The following is a 19,427-nucleotide window of genomic DNA, read 5'->3' as shown; positions in this document are numbered from 1 at the left end:
CTCTGAGCTTTAAAAACTGTCACGAGAGCCAGGAAGGCATCCATCCCACCAGCCTACTCTCACCCCTCAGCATAAAGGGAGACTGCACAAGATCCCTGCTTGATGCTCAGCCCCAATCTCAGTTTCAGGCTTAGTCCCCAGACCCTGTTATCTGGGAGTGATCCACAAAGGATTTGTCACCAGCTGCAGCCACCAGAGCCCAGAGTTGAAGTCTAGCGTGTGCTGCCAAAACCAGCTTGCAGGTACTCACAGGTTGGCCCCTTCTGCTCTGCATCTGTCAATAAAGCGAACATCCTTCCCATCCTGACTTTGCCCAGCTGACCTTTTTAAACACAGTCGCGGGTTCTGCCCGATCTTCCCTTTGACAGCTCTGAAGATTCATTCTGAGCGTTGCAGAGGCAGTTGGTTTAGGGGACAGATCAGCAACCTTTCATGAGTGCAGGGCTGGCCTGCCTCTCCCTTCCTCGAAGACCAGCTCACGCACACCTGAGAACACTCATGGGGAGCTGGGAGATGCTGCCTTTACAATGGACCAGATGGTCCCCTTCAGACAGCGAGCTCAGAGCTGGCTTTTGCAGGAGAAAGAAATGTCTGTATGAAGTCAGAGAGCTGGGAAATCACAGGTCACTGGACAACAGGAACAAATCCTACTGTAACTTTCATGAAACACCAGTGACCTCCTAGGGAGAACAGTTTTATTACTGGGCTACTCCTTGCAGCAGAGTGGGGACAGTAGAAGCCCTTTAATTAGCTGATGAGAAGGAGGTTTCTCCTAGGCTAGACCTAGACTGTTGTGTTATATGTATAATGTTGAGTAGCATTATAATATCACTGATTTTATAATATCATTGTTATTATAATATCACTGCAGGCATGGTTGCAGTGATAGCAGTAGAGGAAAGGGTGGGTATGTGTTTGTTGCAGATGTTTTGAGTCTCCTATTGATTTGCTTCAACTGAAGAATCTAAATGGGCTGGCCTAAGGGTTTTTTTACCCGGAGGATGAAGTGAGAGGGTGGGTTGGAGTTAGATTTTTCTTGCTGTGATCTTGCTGCTGCTGCTGCAGTAGCTTGCTGGGGTGATTCAGAAGCTGAGCTGAAAGTCCTCACCGTGTGCCTTGCGTGCCCTCTGGCTCTGCTGCTCCTGTAAGTCCCTTGCTTGGACTAAGCACTGTCCTACTGCCCAGAAGGCACTGCCTCACTGGAGGGGGGTGTTGGGCTGCCCTTGGGAAAGGGAGAGACATGAGCTGCCTAGAGGAGGTTCCTCTGTGGCCTCTCCTGTGGCCAAGGAGCAGTGCAGTAGCTCTGAAGTCCTAATATGCCTGCTCTGTCCTTGCTGTTGGTGGCTGCTGAGAAAAGCTCTCTCCTCAGATGGGCCCTGCTGCCCTGTGGGTTTTCTGCAATGCTCTTATTTGCTTCTTTCTTGTTACAGCTTTTAATGGGAAGCCTTTGATATGGTTCTGGCAGAAATTGCTCTCATCTTGGCCTGCTTCTTCTGAGTTTTTTTCCAGAAACATTGCTGGATCCTGAACAAGACATTTTGGGGCCAGGTTTTGGATGGTTACCTACCTGTGAGAGGTGGTGGACATGGTAGCTGCATTGTGGGGAGGCCAGGCAGCCTCCACTCCCAACTGGCAGAAGTCCTATGCTGTCTGGAGTTTTACAAGGGTTTTATCTGTACTTTTTGGTATAGCTTATATTACTGTGGTTATTTATGTGTTTATTACTAGAGTAAAGCCTCTGTTCTCAGTGTTTTGAGGAAGAAAAGCATTACACTGCAAATCCCGCTGAAGAAGTTGCATTCAGAGACTGAGACAGACTTGGGGGTGGATTCTTCTGTTGGCAGCAACCCTGCTGGGCTTGAGGGCACAAAGTCGAAGTGCACAAGGAATCTTGGTCTCCTTCTAAAAACAAACAAATTCTGAGTTTGCCATCCCTCAGCACCCTGGGGAGTAGGTGGTGTGTCTGATGCAAACTCAGAGCAGATGAAATTGCCTGGGGAGTTTGGCTGTTTTGAGGTGGAGGCTCACTCCACTTGGGTCCATCTCTTTGAGAACCCAGCTGAAAGGAAGGCATGAGAGCAAAGATGTCTGGATGGGGTGCTGAGGGCTGTGCTTGCTGGTCCTTGGCATAGGATCCAGCAGGGTTACAGGAGGATACAGCAGTGTTTTGGGAAGAAGGCTGCCTCGGTGTCTGGCTGGCCCTGGGGGCAGCGAAGGGGTTAAAGCTCAGCCGTTCTGCCCAATCAGTCTGGCTTGCCCGTAATAACCAATTAACGAAGTGTAATTGTGCAAATCCATATGTGGCAGTAATTACCAGAGAGATTAATGGATTCCTTCCTTTCTAAGCGGACCCCACCGCAGCTTGCCAGCGTCCCCCCGCCACCTGAAAGGATTCGGAGAGGGGGGAAAGCGGGAGCCGCTCTGCCCTGGACACTCTGTGATGAAGCCAAGCGGACGGGGAGGCCCTGTGGGGACTGCCCGGTGCTTGTTTAAATAACCCTTTTCATCTCCCTGCGTTTCCTTATGTACAGCTCGCTGCTCCCTGGCTTGGACCCGGCCTCTTGAGGACAGTTCGTGCCCAGCCTGTCGGGGCCTGGGCTGCCATGTCCCTGCCCTCCCCATTGTCCATTCATTCCCTGCTCCCCGTTCCCCTGTTTAGCCCTAATTGCTGCAGAATATCACGTCTGTTTGCCCTCTTCTTTTGTAGCTTTGTTATTTTAGTTGCAATGGGTAATCCAGCAAACTGTTAAAGGCATACACGAGGCGAGGAGGGGACACCAGGGCGCTTGGGGCAGGTTTTCAGGCCAGGCAATGGGGTTGTGTTTGGGGGATGGCAGCTTGCAATCAGGCTGGGCCTGAGACATCCTCTAGGATGGGTTTTCTTAGGGATATATGACCACAGAAGTCAAGAGGGACCCTGGAGCAGGTGAATACTTCCCCTCCAAATGCTCTGGGTTGTGAAAGAGGGCACTGAGTCCTGCTGAGGGAGAAGAGGGTGCATTTGCAGACCTGTCCCCCGACAGGCCACCACCTGGGCAGCAGGGGCTCCTCCCCAGTTGCACCAGCACCTTGGGCACTTGAGGTGCAAAACTGCCCATCCCACTCAGCAGAGCTGGCCAGCCTTGCCTCCACATCACACACATGGAGCTGTCTGAGCCCTGCTGACCCATGGTGGGGGGGAGCTGGGGAGAGCTCAGCCCTGTTTCTGTGCTAGGCGATGATCCCTGCCCCTGACAGGTATCTCGTGCAGAGAGTCAGCCCGTGGGGAGGGCTGATGTGCTGGCTGGGGAGCCGTCCCTCGCTGGCTGCACGCACAGGGCTGCAGGTGCCCTGGGGGTGGCTGTGCCTGCTCAGCAGGGGATGGGGCAGGTGGCCAGGGAGACAAGAGCCCTTTGGAGCCTGGGATGGCAGGGAGTGGTCACATCTCATCTCGCATCAAGCGTCCTTGCATCCTCACTGCCCTCCTCTTCAGGCTGAAAGGGGGATGCTGTGGTTTGAATCTGGGCCTGTGATGTTTATTTATTTACCCTCTGTGTGTAGCTGGGACTTGGACTTGGGGTAGGTTGGAGCTGTGTGGGCCTGGTGAGAGCATCTTGTGCGTGTGAAAAGCAGTCAGACAGGCCAAAGGTCCATCCATCTTGCAAATGATGGATGCTTCAAGAGAGGATAGGAGCAGAGTGTGCTCAAGTGTCTTTCCTCCATCAGGTATGTGCCAGCAGCCTCTGCCCTGAACTGTTCATCTGCTTCCATCACTGATAACTGTGTGGGTCCAGGACTGGCTGCCCCCAAAATCTACAGTGATATCTGCACAGACATCCCTGCCAAGCACTGACTGGCCCTTGCCTGGCTGTTCTCTGGCAGCTCTGGCCCCATTCACTGCCACATACATGGTGATGGATCTAAATGACCTTTTCTTATTGCTGACTTGTTACAAGGGCCAGAAATGTGCCTGCTCCAAGGGAGTGGCTGTGCAAGGTGCTCAGCAAACACGAGCAAGGCTCTTCTCCAGCTATGGTTACAGACGATGGGGGAGATTTTGGGAGATTCTTGCCTGGAGGTAGTTTAGGAATGCACAGAAAATTGCATCTTTCTATAAGACCAGGAGATGTGGAGAGCACTGACAGAGATTCTGCTTTTGGGTTTGCTTGCTTGGGGTCCTGGGACCCAGCCCACACCACCTGGTTTCCAGCCAGGAAGAGGCACCGGGGCGGCTCTTGGGTATTGCAAATGGGATAGCTTTGTTTGTCAGAGAGGTGTGTCTGTTGGTGTCAGCTGAGGCCCTCGACTGTTTTAGCTCTTCCATTTCACCTGACCAAGGGTTCATCAATATCCATCTTCCCTTGCTACTGGGTCATCCTAGGTTAGAGGTTGTGTGCCAAAGTATGGCATGTAAACATGTTTCCTGTGTCTGCTTTGCTTGTGGGATCTTGAAGTAGCCTATGTCTTTGGGGGAACAGCTTTTCTGGAAAGCTTCCCACCTGGCACAAATGCCCAGTACTTCAGAGAAGTACTTGGGGCACCGAGAGATGTGTCTTGCACAATTTCTGGGATGCTTGAAATGTTGGGTCTTTGTTGCCCTGGGTTTTAGGTTCTGGGGCTGAAAGATTTAGTGGATAGGTATGATTTAAAAGCCTCATTAATTAAATGAGCCATGGAGACTGGTATGTGTGGGTATGGCTTGGCTCTTAAATGACCAGAGTTCCCTGTGGGAACATCCCTTACTGACTCACAAACTGTGCTTGGGAACTATCTGATGGGAAGTGCCAATCTTTGCAACTATCAGGACAGACTCTGGGACTGGCGAATTAACCAAACTTTGGGGCTGTGCTGTTGGTCTGGAAAGCTTAAGGCCTTATAAGGAACTGGGTTCCAGATTTTTCAACTAGGATGTGTCTGGCTGGCAGAGGAGACAGCTCTGTGGAGAAGCTGCTCTGGGATCTTCCAGGGTTGCTTCAATAAGCTGACTTAAGCCAGTGCACATCAGTGCAGTGCCAGTACTTGAGCATGTTTTGCTGTGCCCACATCATCCCAGGTCCTTTCTCTGCTTCTGCTGTGCAGAAGCTGCTCCTTCTGCTCAGAGGCTCGAAAGGAAAGGGCCAAAACATGTGGCTGGAGCTCTTTTCTCTCTCTTTCTGCTGGGAAGAGGTTGAGGGGCAGAGAACAGATATTTGACAGTGACAGCATGTCATTCCACATCCCTGCAAATTCTTCACGTTCTTGCTCCTCACTGCTGGGCTGTCTTGGCTCTGTGAGGTGTGGTCTGTCCTTGTCTTGATCCAGAGCTGTTCCTTTCTTTGAGGCACAGGGAATTTTGTCATGTTCCCATGGCTTTAACTACCAGTGGATTTTCCATTTGGTGCAGGAGAACACGTGGCTTTTGGGAGAAGAATATGTTTGAAAGGCAGTGGAACACATTGACGAGGAGAGGGATGCTCACTGTAGCTGGCTCCTTACCCACCCCTCGGTTGCACAGGGAGGGTTTTAAACATTTTCTGTAGGGAAACATTGAGGAACTGATCTTGTGGGAGAACATTTTAGCTGAGTTTCATGTTGTGTTTGTCTCCCTTCTGCTGCCACTGGAAGGCGAGTCCTGGGGAAGGATAGCTGCTAGAACAACAATGAGAGATGTGTGTCTGTGTGGGCAAGGCAAAGAGATGGCTCAGTCCTCTGAATGTCAAACAGACTGGGCTGGCAGATTCTTGAACTGAAATTGGTTGTACCTAAAAGGAGATGATCTCAAAATGAACCCGTTGCTTTTCTGTGAATTGGAAACGCCTGCATGGCTTAGGGGTCAGATGCAAACTACCAAGAGTGGAGTGGTTTGAGCCACCAGCGGAGGCAGAGACAGTGAGGGCTAAGGTGAGGTCTTTATATCCCCCTCTCCTGTCTTTTTTTTTTACTGCCAGTTAATGAAGGGAGTTCTTTGGGCTTCAGCTCATCTTAAATGCATTTTATGCCTCATGTGCTTGGGCAACAAAACTCGGTTGTGCTTCATTTCTTCCAACTGTCGTGCCTCTGGATCTGGTATTTGGGAATAGGCTGCAAAGGCATGTTTGCAGCAGAGCATGGACATGGGTGTGTCTTTAGGCAGAGATGGGGTTTGGTTTATTATGTGCTGGGGGTGGGCTTTTTTCCCCTGGTGACTGAGAGGCATCTTAGGTGTGAGCTGGGAGCTTGCAGTGTGCAGAATTGCTGTGCTGGTAGTGCTAGGCCAGGTTTGCTGTATCAGAGTATTTGAAGCAATGAAAACTTGTTCCAAGACTGCTTGAAACTCAGTGGAGCTCAGGAGAGCCATCCCCAGGAAGATTGTGTCATTACAGAAGCTGGTGATTTTTGTGCATTAGAGAGGACAGCAAAGCTTTGAGAGACCTGCCTCTCCCTCTTTCATGCAGACACACTTGGGTTTTTGTGATATTTGATTTCTTTCTTTGCTTTCAGGGGACCCAATCGACAGGCTGAAATCTACTGAAAAAGGGATTAATGAACCAGTGGCATCTGCAGAAATGAAGTGGAAATGGGATCCAAGTAAGCTGCCTGGTTCCCAAGGAGCTGCAAGCATCCTATAGGAGGGGCAGCAGCCCCACCATCCCACTGTGGCTTATTTAAAATGTCTCTTTGACTGGAGGAAGGACTAAACTGAAAGGCAGGTGGCTGAGAAGTGCTGACAGGAGCTGCACCTTAGTGACATGGTGAATGTGGCTTTTGGGCCCTTAGTCCAGATCAAAAGCTCTATGGCTGTGTGACTCACAGTGCTAATCTGGTGTAGTGCTGCCTCCTTCCACAGATCTTTTCAAATGACAGTAATGGGCCAATTTGATAAGGCAGGCTTTATCCTGGATCAGATATGCTGGCTGCCAGAGAGCAGGCTGTATGGGAGACATAAAAGGAGAGACAGGAGTGATTCAGAGAAAGCTGGAGCCCTCACTATGGCATTAATGTGACAGTGTGAAGTCAGATGTTCACACCTGATCCAGGCAGTGCTCAGTGGTGAAACAAAGTGTGTGCAAGCTTGAAGCTGTGGCCTTTCTGGCTTGGAAAGACCTGGATTAAAAATCCAAAAGCACATGCTGATCTCCCCCCTCCCATGGCAGGATACAGAGGGTCCTGGGATTAGGTGTTTTATGACAATTATCAACCTTCTGGGCTTTTGGGGCCTGGCTTGGACCTTGGGACCCATGGCTGTGCCCTCACCTGTGAAGGTATTGGTGCTAGCCCTTGAGGTGAAGCTGTTCCTCTTGGATACCTTCAAGCCTTCCTCCTCTGAGAAAGGAGCTACTCAGTGCAGGAATAACCCTTGTTACCTTGAACTCCAAGACAGCCACATTTGCCTGTCTGGTATAAATAGACCATCTGAGGCAGCCGGATGTGATGGAGATTGACAGGTCGTCTCTGGAGTTTTGCACTTGCCGAAGCAGGAGGAAATGTAAAAGCATGAACGTGGGGATGCACAGCGTGAGAGTAGCAAGCAAAGCCCCCAGGTGCACAGCAAGCTGTGGCACCTGCTGGGGGGATGCAGGTGGGAGCCCTTTGTGGCCTTGTGCAGGGCAATGCTGTGACAAGACCTTTCCCGCCCTGTGTTGAGCTCTGGTGGCCATCAGCACGTGCCAGGTCCAGCAGATGAGGTCTCCCCTCAGCAACCTCTTCTCCAGACTGAACAGAACAAGTGGCCTCAGCTGCTCCTCACATGGCTTCCCCTCAAGGGCCTTCACCATCTTTTTTGCTTTCCTTTGGACACTCTCTAATGGCTTAATATCTTTCTTATATTGTGCTGTCCAAAACTGCCACAATATTCAAGGTGAGGCCGCCCCAGTGCAGAGCAGAGCAGGACACTCCCCTCCCTCGCCTGGCTGGTGATGCTTTGCCTGATGCCCCCCAGGACATGGTTGGCCTTCCTGGCTGCCAGGGCACTGCTGACTCATGGCCAACTGGCCATTGACCAAGGCCCTCAGGTCCCTTTCCCAGCACTTCTTTCCAGCATCTCATTCCCCAGTACATTGAGGGTTGGCCCATCCCAGGTGCAGAATCTGGCACTTCCCCTTGTTGAACTTCCTCTGGTCGGTGACTGCCCAGTCCTCTGATTTGTCAGGGTCTCTCTGCAGGGCCTCCCTGACTTCGAGGGAGCCAACAGCTCCTCCCAGTTTTTTGTCATCTGCAGACTTGCTCAGTATCCCTTTCAGTCCTGCGTCCAAGTCATTTATAAAGATGTTGAAGAGCACTCAGCCCAAGATGGAGCCCTGTGGAATCCCACTAGTGACAAGTGGCCAGTCTGATGTTACCCCATTCAGTGTTACACTCTGTGAACCAATAGCTCACCCACTGCCTGATGTGTTTATCCAGCTGTGGGCTGGGCATTTTGTTCAGAAATATGCTGGGAGAGACAGTATCGAAATCTTTACTGAAATCCAAAAAGATTACATGACTTGCTTCCCTTGATCAGTTATGGGCTTGCTTATTCCCTTGCAAACCCAACCCAAGGCAATGGATGCTTTTGACAAAAAAATATTTTTCAGAGGGTCCAAATGGCTACTTTTTGGGATCCACCTTCCCAGGAATACTTTGTTGCCTGCTTTTCCATGACGCTACCACTGCTGACCTTTCTGCTCTGTCAAGGGGGAGTCTCTGGGAAGCACATAGGCAGTGATTCTTCGCTGGTACAAAGGCTGCGATTGTTGGCAGCTTGACGCCCCAGAAAGTGTCTAATTGACTTGACTCTCTCTAGCTGGGCTCCGAATGGATTTTCTGCCTCGGGATATCTCGGCGTTATAGTGGACCTGTTGTTTTTGCTCCCCGCATGATATTAAAAAGTGTATTGTTGGAGAAGAAAGCGTGAGTCAGAGCGGATGTGCGGAGGGAGCTGCCTGTCGCCCCGTGAACCAGTGCCAGAGCAGAGGAGCGAAGCGAGACGGGGTCACCTGCCATCCACAGTTAGGAGCTCAAAACTCTCTTGGAGCGTCTCAGGGAAGGAGCTGGGCTTGATGGTACAGATGTAAATCTGCCCTTTGCATCTCAAACAGGGAGCAGTAGCATTAAAATATCTTCTCTACCAGTTTAGTAATGTTTATCTACTCCAGTGCATCTCCAGTGCGGGCTTTGTCCCAGGTGGGCAGAGGCCTTGCTCAGGTATCTCTTGTCACGCTGGCACCGATGTCTGTAAGTGTCTTGCCTGCACCTGTGTCAAAATGTGCATGTGCCACCACTGGTGCCTGTCTGGGGAGGTAATTCCCTGCAGGAGTGGGCAGCTGGGCTCTGCAACCAGCAAAGCTGCTGGAGGTGCTTAGGCAGGCATAAGAGGATTCGGTGACACCGCTGATTAGTGTCCAGGGCCTCATTACGGTGCTGGTAATTGAAGGTCTCCCAAGGTTTAAACACGCTGGGAATTATTTGCCCTCAGAGGCTGCGCTTGGCTGCGTGGGACGGTGCTTCCTGCAAGGTAGGCAGTGTCCTCCCTGGAGCAGCCTGGCACTGGGATTGGTGGCCCCTGCCCTCCAGACCTTGGGGAGAGGACATGTTAGGTGGCAATCGTACGGCTCGGGGAGAGATAGGGAAGGCCTGGGAAGAAGGAGAGGGCAGACTGTGTTATTGCAGGTGTGGTTGTGGTGCTGCTGTTTGAATGTGCTGCTGCTGGTAATTGCATTAGCCTGGTGGGGCTCTGGGGGTAATTTCATTAGCTTGGTGTCTGTGGTTATTGCTGGACATGAGACAGTGGTGAGAAAGGGCAGGGCTAGGTGGGGAAGGGCTGATGCAGCAGCCCCCTTCCTCTCCATCTCCAGGGAATCACAGGAGGCACCTTGCCTTTTGATGACTTTTGCCTGTGCCAGGCCAATGCCAACCAGTACAACAGATGAATAAGGTTGGCTCAGCCCACTGGTTAGCCTGGAGAAACCCATATTCAAGTCCCTGCTCTGCTGCTGACTCCCTGTTTGGCTCTGAGCGTGTCACTTGGTGTCTGTGTGTCTGCCCTTCGAGGCCAGCAGGGAGGAAAATGGGCATTTTGGCTCCTGGGGCTCTCAACCTGGTAGCCCCTATTGCTACTTACTATCCCTGTGAAGGGAGGCCCAGCTCTAACAGCAACACCCCATGGGCAGTGGGTTTTCTCTGGGAGTCTCTCATTCTGGAGCAGTGTCAGGAGGAAGATACATGTGCAGCTGTAGGATTATGAGAGCTGCCATCTTTTTATTTAGTCCTACATGTGACATCAGCATAAACATAGAATGCCTTTGTCTTTAAACAGAGATGGGATGGGGGCCTGATGGAATTCTTGGTCATGTCTGGCATTTTCCTGGTTCAAGGAAAAGGAAAAGGGACCATGTTTAATTTTTAGCTTTCCTGGTTCTGGGGCAGGGTGGAATAAATGGTAAGCCTTCCATGTTTAGGGTCTGGCACCAGAGACCAGCATCTTAAAAGGCTTGGTGGAGTAGTACCAGGAGCTCTTTGAGATGCTATTCCAACACACTGCTGAAGTACTGTCTGCAGTACAGTGGCCTTGGAAAGCTGACTGGGAGGTGAGTGAGTTAGGGATCCCAACAGGACATTAGCTTCTCTGCTGGCTCGAGCAGCACTGCTTTGTTGGGAGTCCTGCTCTGACTGATGCTCCCAGGTGTGGCTGCTGGATGCCCATCAGCAGCACTGAGTCCCATCTGGGTGCAGCACAGCAATAGTTTTTCTTCCTAAATTGACAGTGGCAGTCATAATGTCTTCTCCTTTTACATAAGGGGAGGTGGTGGAATAAAAACATTCAGTAACTTGAAGCAGTGCATTGTTATATTCTAGTAGAAAATGGGGAGCTGCCTCCTGTATGGTCCTGCAGCACTGCTTAAGAGAGACTGGACTGGCTCCTGGAGTCTGTCTGTCACAGACTGATTTGGGTACAGGGGCTGGAGCTTCTCCACACTCAAAAATCCATGGTGGTCTCCTAAGTTAATTGCCTGGTGCTTGATTTGCCTGAGGAAAGGGCCTGGAGGGCTTTCCTTGAAGTTGCTCAGTGTGTGCATGTGTTCTGCAGCACTAAGCACTCACTAACCCAGATCTGCTAAAAATCAATAATGTAATCCACTTACTGCTTGGGACTGCCAACCTTTTTAAGGAGCTCAGAGATATTTTGTCTTCTTTCCTCTCCCCTTTCTTTTAAGCTGAAAGAAAAGAGCTATGGGGAAGGGTGTGCTGACGGAGCTGGACTAAAATCAGGCTCTTTGCTCTGGGCAGATCAATAAAAATAATTCCCTACTAAAACTTCATTAGCATGGAGTTAAAGCTGCTGAGATCCCGTGTGGTGGGTAAGAATTAATGGTACTAGTAAATCTCAGCACGGTTGGTGCTTAGAACGCAAAGCTGCTTCACTGCTCACACCTCCCTGTGCCCGGAGCTGCTGGGGCTGAACTGAACATGCAGCTTGGCTCTGCCCTGCTCCGTCCCACGGCTGCTTGGCGAGGGCACAACCCTCTTGCCTGGCCTGAGGGCAGTGGATGAGCCAGCCTGGGAAGATAGGGAGGTGTGACTCAAGCAGGTGGAAGCAGAACTGTTGTGCAAGAGCGGATTTGTCTCAAAACAGTGTCTCGGTTCTGAGTGCTGGTGGGCACTTGGGGTCTGGGGATAGATGGCCCTGGTGCATCTCTGCAGGGTGATGGACAGATGATAGGAAAGGTTTCCGAGGGGGTGCTGGACAGGCAGGCTTCCCATCATGCCAGAGCTTTCCTGTAACACCAGATCAGAGAAACATCCCCCTGGCAGGTTGTTGTGTGGGGCTGCACAAAGTCCCTCTCTTATGTGGAAATCTTGGATCTTATCGAGGGTGTGGGTGTGAAAATCACTTCTTTTGGAAGCAGATTGTTTGCTGGGGTTTTTGATTGAAAAATGTTTCTTTCAGTCTTGTCACAGAGGAAAAAAACTTGCTCTGCTGAGAAATCCAATTTTCTATCCGGAGATTGAAACAAGCCACCTTGCAGCCTGTTCCTCAGCAGTGCCCTGGGTCTCTGCCTGTGAGGCACTGAGGCATCCCTGGCTTGTGCCTGGCTCTTGTCTCCTGGCCCCAACAAGGATCCCCAGTGTGTCTGTTAAAGGACAGCACCAGAAGCAAAGCCAGTGTTATCCTGAAATAGCAAACTTTTCCTACAGGTTAGAAATCCTGAGGTTTCTGGGTTTGATGTTGCTGGGATTAGACAGGGGGGAATGTGGGGCAGCATCCACTGAAACAGGAGCTGTGCCTAAGTCTTCTGCACCTGGATGAAGTTGTGAACACTGGCCGGATGACTGGCCTTTGCTGAGGGTGTTTGCTGAGGATGTCCTTGTTGTATATTGCAGTTGTGGCAGGGGAGGACACGAGCTCAGCTGAACAGGGAGTGGGACAGGACATAGCACCACAATTAGACACTGCTGTGTTATGCTCTTGTGGTGGTTATCAAACCCTCTGGTCTCCCTTCCCTGGAACTCAAACCTTGAGATGTGTAACCGTGGTGCTCGGCTGCCTGTTCTCCCCTGAAACAGTTCTGCAGTGCCATTAATGTTTGTGCAATAAAACAAATGAGATGTGAAAGGTGGCCAGATAGGAGATACAAGAGTGATCTCTGCTGTTTGTATTCCCCCTGTGAGACTGCAGTTGCTTGGGTTTTTTGCCTCAGTAGAACCTACTCTGAATACTGATTTCCTTTTTTTTTTTTTTTAATCTGTGAGAAAAGCCAGCGTGTGTAAACCTGTGCTAGAGCTAATGGGCTATACAGAATGCTGATACTACTGCCTGCAAACCTCCTCACTCTTGACAGCAGGCAGGTTATCCATTTGTTCTGCTACGTGGAGATGCACTCCCAAATGTTACCTTCCCATTCCCAGGTAAACTCAAAAATCCTGGAGTTGATATGATGTAACTGGTGCCCATAAAGAGCTGTACATCCATGTCACAGTATCCTCCTGATACTGCACATAACCAAGTCATCAAACACAGGTGCAGAGCAGAAATGGGAGGAAACTAAATAACCTTTTAAAAATAATTTAAAAGTTGTTAATATGAGGGAGGGAAAAGCCCTTTCCCTTGCTTAAACTCTAGCTAGAGATAAATGGATATGGCAATGTCTGAGAGCAAAGGAAGAAACAGAGCTAACAAGGGTAACCTTTCCTTCTTCTGTACACGTGGTATCTCAGGGTTGACAGCACCTCAGTCAGCATCTGCCTGAGCTGCTGCTGGGCTGGCATATTCCATGCCTTTCTTCCAGCATGTTTAGTGCCAAAGGGCAGCATGGGTCCTTGGGTGTCCGGAAGGGAGCCAAGTGCCAGAAGGCCCTTGAAGGATGCCAAACATCCTAATCTGCTTTTCCCTCATTTTGTCTTGCTCTTTGCATGGCATGCTCTCCATCCTGTGTGTGGGGATGGTTTGTGCTCTCCCTGGGAAGGCAAAGTCCCTTGCTAGCCCTATGCCCCCTTTCTCTGCCACGTGGCTTGTGCCAACAATAGGGCTGCAACCCACCCTTTCTTCCAACACACATGTGGTCTTGGTCTCTGTTTGCTTTATAACCTTTAGTAAAATTCTTCTCTCTTCCATTCCTTTGAGGCGACTTCATTTGAAGTCTCCCAGATCAGAAACCAGAAACAGAGGGCTGTGCTGTTGCCTGCATCCCTGCCTTTTCCCAGAATTGCATGGGTTTGGTAGGGGGCTTGTGAGGCAGGGAACTGCTCCTGCTTCAGAGTACCAGGAGGAGGCAATGCTGGAGACTGCATGTAGCTTTGCCCCAGTCTGGCAACTGGCTACTTATTTTTGCTTATTTCTACCCTTTTTCTGCAGAACTTCATTGTCAGGATGGGTGGGCATTAAATTGAAGTTATGGATGTAAGTATGGGACTGTCTGTGAAGCGTACTGCACTCTGCTGCCATGGCTGTGAACACTTTACTGTGTGGCACAGATTGAGCCCCCAGGGTTCTGTCCTGTGTCCCACCTCTTCTCATCCCATGCAGCTTTAGCAACTGGTTAATGATGCTTTTTTTGTGTGATTTGGGTATTTTTTGGACTCCTTTGGGTGGAGTAGGGAATGGGAATTGAACTTCTAGCTCCACTAGCCCCAAGAAGGTCCTGGTCCTCCTCAGCCCATCAGGGCTGCATTTCCTGGGGGTGACTGCAGTCCAGCACCACAGGGCCACGACATGATGTTGGGAGCAAGCTGAGGCATGGTTTGGTGTGGGATGGGAGTGTGGAGCTCTGTTCCTGCACAGCCCTAGCCCCAAAGCACTGGGTTGGTTGCACATGAGCTGTTGGCCAGCCCATCATCATCATCGTCGTCATCATCTGGGTGAGGGTTGGTCCTTCGCCTGGCCAGAGAACCCTCCACATGGCTGGGGCTGGTGTAACTGCAGGGAGTCTCCACTGGTGGAAAAGCAAAGCCCCCCCGCCGCCTCCTTCCCCACGATGCTCCTCCCCTAAACGACTTAACCTCTCCCCCTCCTCCCAATTTCTGATCTATACCGGAGCCGTCATGCATTGATTGGCATCTTATCCGGGCGATTATGCTCCCTGGACGGTCCGCCGTGAATTTGCAGGGAGCCGAGACAGCTGAGCACGGGAGCCAGCCCTGAGCGGCGGCGAACAAGAGCATGTCTCATCCCGGCGAGCAGCTGCTGCCGGCGTGAAGCAAGGATGAGGCCACGGGAGGAGGCAGCTGCCCTGGCACCCTCCGAGAGCCCCTGCTCCTGCAGAGCCATGTCCCGACCCCGGCGGGCTGCGCTGCGCTCCGGGCAGCTTTGAAGTTAGAGCAGGCAGTTGTGTTTAGAAAGGCAAGCGATGAACTGAAGATTAAACATGTATGGGAATTATCCTCACTTCATTAAGTTTCCTGCAGGCTTTGGCAGTAAGTATTTTACTTGCGTTTGCAATCTGTGCCTTCTGGGTTAGGTGGAGGAACTGATCCCACAGTAGGACTGTGAGGGGGGGTAAAGGGAATTTAAAAACGTGTTTAACCTAGCTCGTATGTGGCTGTAACCTGCGGTGCCTGTGTGCTTGTGGTCGAAGCTGTCCTGTGGTGCTGTGAACTTCTGCACAGCCAAACCAGGCTGCCTGAAATTATGCAGGCTTGAGTCAAACCATTGCACTCTGCTTTGAAGTTTAGTATATAATTTGGGTGATGCATGTATGTGTCCACGTGTGAGGGACTGAATCTATTCATTGAAGAGCAGGATTTAACCCAGTAAGCATCTTTTGGATTTCATTTTTATTAAGTTGTCAGAGGAAAAAATTACTTTTAGAACATAAAGCACCCCCCAAGAAAATCTTAAGTGGGCTCTTTCCTTGCCTGGTGGCTGTGTCCTGCTCTTGTGACACAGATACCACCATAATCGTGTGAAGCTGTGTCAGATTAGCCAAGTGAGGCTGCCCAGGGAGACAGCAAAGGGCTGGGGCTGCAAGGCTGTGGTATCCCCGTGCACACTGGTGTGAGCGAGTTCTGGTTGCAGAAACCACAGCTGCTCTTGGGAAATGGACTTTGGAATTACTGGAGCTCGCTCATTATTTTTATCTGAAGTTATTTCTCTTGTCCTAACGTGGGAGAGAGGTTGAAGATCTGCTGGGTGCTCCCCAACCAAGGCAGGGAGTGGACAGGTTGGAGTGCTTGGCTTTTAGGGGTTGGGAGCACCCATATATTGACTGCTGACAGAAGTACTGGTGCTGCTCCAGGAAATTTAGATGCATTGTTGTTTATGGATGTGGGAAGTCTTACTATGGAAAAGTTGTTCCCAGCCCTTGAAGGTGGGTAAATGCCTCCAAGTCTTGCTCTGGAGGCCCCCAGGCTGTGCACATCAGCCTGTTATTTCTCTGCTACAGAAAAGGTTCGTGCAGACATGGAATTGCACATGGGATGTTCCCACTATGTGTATGTTTTTTCCCCCTCCCTCTTGCACCAGATACTCACCTCTGGTAATTCTCCAACTCCAGAAAAGTCACTGGTATTGCATCAAGTCATCTGCAAGTTTCACAAGCGCTTGACTTTCCAAAATACCTTTTTAGGCTGTTTCTGCAGAAAAGAGATGACTCGTTGGAAGAATCTATTGCTCACTGGTGTTTTTAAGGAACAAGCAAAGACAAGCTGAACTCTCTCCTATTGCTGCAATAAGACTGAAACAATGAAAGTGTTATTTGTGTTTAATTTATTGAGTATTACAGATTTGCAAGGAACTGAAAGAAAAGTGACATTCAAACTGATCTGCACAGAAACCAGGCACAGATCCCTGTAGGGACAGGGGTCACAGTGCTCAGAAGAGCCTTTGGGAGATTTTTAGGAGAGGAAAATGATAGTAGGAACAGAGGGGTTTCTGTCCCACCAATAAAGGTGAAGGGGCTATTCTCCAGCCCACCAGCAGTTCAACATATTGGGACTTCAGCTTTCACTAAAAGTATGTTTAACTGGTGTTTTACCCTACTTGTAACTTGGCGTTAGAAACAGAGGTGATTTCTGCAGGTGACCTGACAGAGGTGCAAAAGCATTGGCCAAGTTTTGTTAGGGCTGCTTTAAAGCAGTCACTCCAGGCTGTCCTGTGGTCCCTGGATACAGGTTACCACTCACACCTGCGCTCCCCTCAAAGCCAGAGGGCTTCCACGACCCTGAGACATCTTGATGGTGTGGGAGCCACCTTTCCTTGGATTGTTGGGTCTGCAGAGAGGGATTTTTTGGCTGGTTGAGAAAGCAATAGCTGCTCTGGCCAGATAATTTTTTAGGGCCCATGGGCTGTGCGAGAGGGCAGTCAGGCTTTGAGAGGGATGAAGCAGGAGAGAGCATGGTGACCACGGAGGGAGGGAATGTGTGGCAACTTCCCACTGCCTTGGGATCCTCACCACAAAGCCCATGCAGGCAACCTGCATCTGCATCAGGCCTGCAATATGTTTGTGATCCTTGCTACTCCCTCCTTTAAAATAGCTATGAAACTGTTCCTGGTCCTGTGTAAAGTGGGACATCAGGGTGGTAGAAGAGGATAGTGTCCATGCTGGGCTGTCAGCTTGTAACATTCATTGTTCTTGCACTGTGTTGCTGGAGGGCAAAGTTAAGGTGAAGTGACTGCTGCTGTTTGGCATGTCTAGATCTTATTGCATTTCAGACTACCTGAAATTCTGGGCTTCATTTTGAGCATAATGGGAGAAAAAAGTAAAAAAACCCAACATGTACTTGCTGCCTTTTTTTGCATTCAAGTGGCTGTTACATATGCTTTACCTTAATTTTATCTGCATTTAAGTCAGAAATAAAGTATATGTTTTCAATGGCGTGTGTATAACACTTTGATTGTAGCTATCTGAGTAATGCCACCAAATTTGTCTGAGGAAACACATATACAAATTGGTCATAAGCACATGATTTGTGATGTGAAAAGGACAAACAGACTCTAAGATGTTACAGTTGAGTTTGTAGAATACCAGGGAAAGTGTTCAGATGAGTCACCCTTAAACATCTAAAGCAGGAGATGCGCTCTAGGGCTGAGCTATAGGAGCAAAAAAAGGGCTTCAAAATGTGTTTTTATTCTCCTGAAGGATGCATTTCACCCAAAGCCCAGCTCCCAGGGCAAGGAAAGATGCTGTGCTGGCTGTCCTCTCTCTCGGAGCACTCTCTGGCACAGTTGGTTGGGGACAAGAACTAACTTGGCTCCTCCACAAAGTCTCTTTTATTAGTACTCATGTAACTTGGCCTGTGGCCACACCACCTCCGGCTGCAATCTTGTCAGCTCTCCCAAGCAAAGCGGGGTTAGGCCAGGTCGTTTGGGGGATAGGGAGAGGAAAACCCAGATTGTGCCTGGAGTGGGGCTGCTGCCTGGCTGGCTGGCACCTTTTTCACCTGTGATGGTCCCAGGTTTTGTGACCTGCAGGATGCTTTTTTCCTGCACGTCATAGCTTGCTGTGTCTATTCCTATAACTCTGGATGCCAAGATGGAAGAAGGCTCTTTGACTCAGCAAAGGGTGTGAGAAAATCCAGTGACTGGGCAACTCCTGCAGCTAGGAAAATGCAGATTTGTTTTAAATTTTTTATTTTTTTAAAGCAGGAGACACTTGTCTTAGTTGCCTGGGGCAGCCACAGAGCTTGCAGCCAGTGGGGTCCTTTCTAATGGGGACCTATAGCCTCTCCAGGAGTTTAAAGACAACTGTAGGGATTTGTGCATTTTTCTTTCCTTGTGGCTGCTGGCCAAGTGGGAAATCTTACCAAACAATAATGAAAAACCCTCTAGGCCTTAAATTCAACAACCTTTTCTTTTTTTTTTTTTTGAGATGAGAAACTTTATCTAACTCTTATGTGTTACTGTGGTCACCAGGGGGATGTGATACCTTGTTTAGGGTGAGTAAATCTGGCTTGCAGTTCTTTTTTAATTACCTGATGTGCAGTTGCTAAAGGAGTCTTTGCCCTGGTGCAGGCTCAGCAGCAGATGCTATTTTGAGGTCTTGGCCTGATTTGACTGAAATTGGACAGTGGGTCAATAGCTTAATATGTCCAAGGACATTTGGACTAGGCACAGGGCTGCTTGTGGCCGGGTTTTGGATGGTCCCTGTTTGCAAGGGAAGCACAGGAGCATTACCAAAGAGGAGCGGGAGCATCTCTCCCCACTACCCAGAGAGCTCAAGGAAACTTTCTGCTGCCCTGTGCAGGTCCCTGTTGGAGAAGCCCTTGCTCACATACGTGCCAGCACAGCTCCAGAAAGTTTTGGTCCTTGATGTTGGAATAGGCTGCATTATTTATTGATTTAGAGTGGAGCAGGAAGATGGAAGTGCAGAGGTTACTGGACCTTAAAAGCAAGGTAATACCACTAACCTTTCTGTAGGATATTAGCATGGCACTCTGTGCTCTCTGTGGGAATCTGCTTGGACAGTTAAAAATGTTACCAAAAGGGAATAGTTTTTCAGTTTATCTTCTGTGTATTAAACAAAACCTACTTCTGCAGTCATAGCAGCAACACTTCACTTGATTCCAGTTAACGTGGGTACCCTGCTACGTAACTACATCATTTCAGGAGTGCTTCTCACAGGTATTTCCCCTTGAAGGTCATGCCCAAGGACGAGATGCCTGCCAGGCTGTACCTCCCACACACCCCCGTGTTCCTCTACTGAAATCAGCCCTTCTCTGCATGTCTCTTCCCACTTCTTGGTGCTTTCTGATCTGCGGAGGAAGAAGCATCTGCAAAGTCATGTGTCAGGCAGGACGACTCACACCTTTAAATGTTTCTGGTGGTGAAATGAACCTTTTCTGTGTGTATCTGAGGCCTCAGGAGCATAACTGTGTTTTTCATTATTTGAAGACTGCCAGCTTTTGATTCTCTCTGATATGAAAAACAAAGCTCTGAATGTTGAAATATCATCAACATCTCTAGGCTTACCAGGGAGCTCCAAGGATTGCTTTGGGCCTTAGTTGAAGAGAGACCCCAGTGTTTAACATGGGTATTTCTTCTGTCAAGGCTTTGCTGAAGAGCTGAAGGGGCATTAACC

The 19,427-nt window shown here is 49.7% G+C and overlaps 1 protein-coding gene across 2 annotated transcripts in view; it reads left to right on the top strand.

Annotated features, from left to right (window-relative positions):
• RXRG (retinoid X receptor gamma) overlaps positions 1-19,427 on the top strand; it is a 48,004-nt gene that overhangs the window by 11,899 nt on the left and 16,678 nt on the right. Inside the window, exon 1 of one of the 2 annotated variants that reach the window (XM_064664304.1) lies at positions 14,319-14,826. The exons of the other annotated variant lie outside the window; for it this stretch is intronic. Coding sequence (XP_064520374.1) covers positions 14,778-14,826 — 49 coding nt within the window. The 5' untranslated portion in view covers positions 14,319-14,777. Of the gene's footprint in view, positions 1-14,318; positions 14,827-19,427 lie in introns of those variants that run through there. 2 annotated transcript variants of the gene reach the window in all.

The sequence above is a fragment of the Pseudopipra pipra genome, chromosome 9 (assembly GCF_036250125.1).
Source record: "Pseudopipra pipra isolate bDixPip1 chromosome 9, bDixPip1.hap1, whole genome shotgun sequence".
Lineage (NCBI taxonomy): Eukaryota > Metazoa > Chordata > Aves > Passeriformes > Pipridae > Pseudopipra > Pseudopipra pipra.
The sequence above is the reverse complement of the archived record's forward strand: the minus strand, read 5'-3'. Positions and strand labels throughout refer to the sequence as shown.